We start from the raw sequence: 4,878 nt of genomic DNA on the forward strand, positions 1-4,878 counted from the left end.
CAGTAAAGAAACGCAGTAAAGAGACGCAGTAAAGAGACGCAGTGAACTCCCAAAGGGTTCTGAATACTGTTTCTACTGGTCTGTGGACTCTGGCTTGTAGACTCTGGTCTGTGGACTCTGGTCCGTGGACTCTGGTCCGTGGACTCTGGTCTGTAGACTCTGGTCTCTAACTGTGGTGTTTTTGGTCTCCAGCTGGTTCGGGAGCAGCAGGAGAGTCGACCCCTGCTGAGTCCCTCCATCGATGACTTCCTGTCAGAGAGCCGGAGCGACGCCCCCTCCACCCGACCCCTCGCCTCCAACCCAGCAGGTAGACTCCCGCTAATTATCACCTCCTCTCCCCCCTTTGTCTCCCCCTCTGTTTCCACTCTGTCCCCCCCTCTGTCCCCCCTCTGTCTCCCCCTATCCTCCACAGCTCAGCAGGGACCCTCTGCTCCTCCTCCTCTTCATCCCTTCAATCTGCTCAGGTCGCTCTCTACCTCCGTCTCCTCTCCCTGCTCCTCCCTCCATCTTCTTAGGAGGAGTAACAGTGAATAATGTCTAACAGACCAGATGAGGGACATTCCCTCTAATCCGGTTTTACATCTACAAAAACATTCATGTGGAGGATGTGTCCCACTGGCTGTTACAATGTTACTGTTGGTGGTTGGTGTTTGCACTATATATATGTAGCTAGTTAGCTAGCATTTTGCTAACAGTAGCTAACTTAATATATGACTATATGTCTCTTTTATCTTTTGACCATCTTCAAAATGTGGTTGTCTTTTCAACATCGATTAGCCTAGCACGTAGCATATTTAAGTACAGGGAGGAAGATGAACGAGGCTTGCTCAACTGTGATTGGAGCACAGAGCAAACGGGGCGGGGCTTAGGAAGGGTCAGTCCATCCTGAGGAGAACATAAATGTCTGAACATTTCATCACAATCCATCTGGTAGGACCGATGTTAGCGTCTGTACAGCAGCGCTAACTTGTCTATGACTAATACAGGCAAACTTTAACCAGATCAATGATCCAGTCGGGACTATTATCAATTGATTCTGCGTTTATTCCCTAAAGTCTGAACACAGAGTAGTGATTGCAGTTTGAGTTTCTTTGTGAAATGAAGGGTTGCACCGTTTCTTCCTCTCCGCTGTCACTCTTTCCTCGGACAATTTGGAATTTGATTTCCATCCCTGTCCGTTACTCTCCGGTTCTGATATACCTGGTGTTAGCAGCATCTATACTAACCTGTTTAGCAGCCAGCATTGTGTTTTCAAACTGACAGTCATTTCCTGCTGCGTCACACTGCCAGCAGATCCTCAAAGGATGCTGATTGGTCTGAACCGCTGTGGTTGGACTTGTAGATTGAAGCATGGCAAGATGGATTCTCTCGTAATCAAATTAAGAGCAGCTGCAGAATAAATATGAGAAACACATCTTCTCTTCACTGCTCATTAATTCACTGGACTCCTTCCTTCTCCTTTTCTTCTTTCTTCTTTCTCCTTTCTCCTTTGCTCCTTTTGTGATTCTCCCAAAGCTCTTTTGTTCTGGTCCAGCTTCCTCGGCTGACCTCCGCCTCTGTTTTCCCTCTCTTCCTGTCCTCCTCTAACTTTGCGTCCTTGGCTGTCCTCCTTCCTCCTCTGTGCCCATCTGTCACCTCCGACTCAGCAGGTACACTCGCCATTAATTAACACCTCTGACCTGCTCCGTCCCCCTGTCTGCTCCGTCCTCCTCCTCACATTCATTATGAGTCTTTAACAGACTCACTGCTGTTTGTTTGTTTCTGGATTTTCAGCTGAAATTTCATCTGTTCAAACTCTGGCGTCATGTTCCGGAGTCTGATAATGACATTTAAAGGTCGCTGCGAATGACCTCACTTTAGATGAGGAATGCACATAATGCATTCTCTGACCAGTTATTGGTGCTTAAAATGAACATGTAATCTAATATTCAGGGCCAGTATTGATTACAGACCGTCAGTAATGCAGTAAACTGTTCGAACTGCAGGTTTTCTGACACGTTTATGATGCAGTGGACCAAAATATCTGCCACGGTGTGAGAGTCAAATATGATTTATCAACCAGTCAGATGTGTGCAGTGAAATACGTCGTCACCGCCACTGACACATCCAGTAAAAAAGAAACAGAAAGGAACAAGATAAATGTAGAGTTTAAAGACATTTAACAGTAGGCGGTATATCAGTCCCTCCAGGAAGTTCCAGAATTAATGCAAATTAAACCAATACCTGTGAATTCTGTGCAACCTTGCAACTTTGTCCAATCATAGTAGTCCTCCACGCCAAACGTTGAGCTAAATGAGTGAATCTTTTGGTATCTTAATTCAACGCTTCAATTCCTTGCCAATTATAGGTGTCACAATTAGATTTAAAACATTTCTCAATTCAGTACATTGAAGAGCTAATTTAACCATCTACTGCCATCCACTGTGCGATGAGTCTCACATATTGAAAGAGTCATATCAAGCTCTTCAAGTGTGCCCAAACGCTCGCCTTCAGTTGATAGACTAAATGGGTGAATGTGGCAGGTTGTTATTGTCAGTGTCTGATGTGTGTGCTGAACTTTTATTTCTTGGTGATATAAGGATCTTTCTGGTAAGATCAAGGAAGGCAGATTATGGCCTTTTATCTTCTAATGGATCTCTCCAATAAGTCTAAAATGTCCCATGAATGCATGCTCATAACTTCACTTCTTCCCCGGGAGTTCTTGTGTTTATCGTCCTGCAGGTTCTCATGGATCCTGGTGGACCTCCTGCCATGGTCCTGCTAGACTGCATTGCTAACTATCTGAAATATTATCGTTATATTATTAGTTGTTGTTGACTATTGTTGTTGCTGCGGGTAGCTGTTGTCGCTGCTCGCTATTGTTCCCGTCGTTGCTGCTGTCGTCGTCACCGTCTTTTTCCATGATCGTCATCGATATCACTATTAATTAGTTGTTGCTATGTGTTGCGGTACATCTTCTGTTCTCTCTCTGTCTCTCTCTGTTCTCTCTCTCTGTCTCTCTCTCTCTCTGGGTCGCTCTCTCTTCTCTCTCTCCTGTTAAAAGGCAGTTTTTCCTTGCCCCCTGTCTCAAGGTCTTTGCTCATGGTGTCGTGACTGTTGGGTCCTGGTAATTTTATAAGGAGTTCGACCTCTATATAAAGTTCTGAATAACTTCTGTTATGAATTAGCGTTATACAAATAAATTGAATGAATTGAATTGAATTAAAAATATTCTTTTCATCTGGTTCATAATGTTTTTTCATAATGCTGTTTATATATATAATATATGTGAATTATCTGACTGCCACATGCTTCCTGTGTGTTAGAGCTACCTGAGTCCAGTAGACTCCTCTCAGTTTTTGTTCTGGGACTTGCAGGCAGGTGCTTCCAAATCAACTGATCAGCTCTGTCTCTCAGGGTCTCGTCCGGCCGCCGAGGGCTCCTCGGAGCTGCCCTTCCGCGCTCAGAGGGCTTCCTCCTGCGTCCTTGTTAGTGTTGCTGCCACCGACACTATGCAATACTACCACATTACTTGCCCCCGCTGCTGCAGCTGCCCCCGTGCCTCGTCCCCGGCTCACTGACCGGTCCACCAAGGTCCAGAGTGTGACAGAACTGCAGAAACAATGGCAGGTCAATTATCTGATACCAGGGGCGGGCTGGCCAATTAGGAGGGCGCGTTAGGCCGCGCCCCCTGAGCCAAAAAATTAAATAAAATTAAAAATTAAATTAATTAAAAAATTAAAAATAAAGATAATAATAATAATTGATAAAATATCAGTATGTCAAATATTTGTGTGTTGTGGAAATATTGGATGCACCCAGTAAATATGTGTAAAATGTTATGATAGAAAAATAATATTCGCAACCTATCCTTCTGGCCTGTCTGAACGCCCATAGCGTCTGGGGCGATAGAGAAAGCGGCTCCAGGAGACGGGTCTATGTAGCAGTTAAGCCACAATTTGCTAATTAAAGATATGAATGTGTATGACATAAATTTAGCCAATCAGTCGTCCTTAAATCGAATCCAAGAAGGGGCCGATTATTTTATCGGGCTCCAAGGCTCGCCCTCTGGATAAAATTAAGGACCGGGCTCTAGGGGCACGGTATTTTACTAGACGACAATGGCGAGCGCGAACGTTACTCCTCCAAGACCAACCCTAACCTCGGTGGAAATCTCTCCTCCAAGATCCGTTTGAGGAGCGAGAACTTTGTCGGGAGAAAGTTTGGGGTTGAAAAGAGCTGTGCCCAGACTCAACCTGACTCTCATCAGACAGAGGCTAGCGGGGAAAGGGAGCAGTATATGCACGGTTTCTCCCGTAGAGAAGGCTTGGCTAGCCTGGGGCGCGCCCACTCATGCCAATGCTTTATTTTGCTTTCCGTTGCTTTTTAAAACGACTGGGACAGATCCAGCATGGACAGTTACCGGAGGAGGATATGAAAGCACTGTCAGAGAAGTAAAGAAACATGGAGAACACCAGGGCACACAATGGATAACACTGTAAAGCTAGCCGTAATTTAGGAAGGGTTGAACATGCTCACGCACGGAGGAGGTGGATAAAAACAGGCACTTTTATCAAAATTGGACGGATTGTGTGAAGGTTTTGTGGGGCTTTTGAGTTGGCGCATGGTTACAGAAACTAAAAGTATGGCCAAGCCCACACTGAGAATATTTTTCACCAGCTGCCACTGCCTGATAATAAAGACACAACCTAAAGCGTGAAGACTAACAAAGACAGTTTTTATTCTGTTTCTGTCCACTGCTTGAATGAAGTTAAAGGATGATCTGAAGGTAAAATTAGTGTTTGGTGTCTGGAGTCTGTGGAGAGGTGATGAGCTGATATTACGCTGTTTTTGGTAAAACTAAAGGTCTTTCTTGTAGGGATCCTTTATAATTTCTGT

At 44.8% G+C, this 4,878-nt stretch overlaps 1 protein-coding gene across 1 annotated transcript in view; it reads right to left on the reverse strand.

Moving 5' to 3' along the window:
- The window catches only part of LOC118334388 (PEX5-related protein-like), a 9,787-nt gene extending 5,541 nt beyond the window's left edge, over nt 1-4,246 (reverse strand). The window contains exons 1-3 of the mRNA XM_035670290.1: nt 4,142-4,246; nt 3,512-3,591; nt 3,312-3,457 (exon numbers count right to left, since the gene is read on the reverse strand). Coding sequence (XP_035526183.1) covers nt 3,312-3,457; nt 3,512-3,591; nt 4,142-4,246 — 331 coding nt within the window. The remainder of the gene's footprint in view (nt 1-3,311; nt 3,458-3,511; nt 3,592-4,141) is intronic.
- Nucleotides 4,247-4,878: the final 632 nt, after the last annotated feature.

The sequence above is a fragment of the Morone saxatilis genome, unplaced genomic scaffold (assembly GCF_004916995.1).
Source record: "Morone saxatilis isolate NCDOM2014 unplaced genomic scaffold, NCSU_SB_2.0 Contig23, whole genome shotgun sequence".
In the NCBI taxonomy this organism is placed as follows: domain Eukaryota; kingdom Metazoa; phylum Chordata; class Actinopteri; family Moronidae; genus Morone; species Morone saxatilis.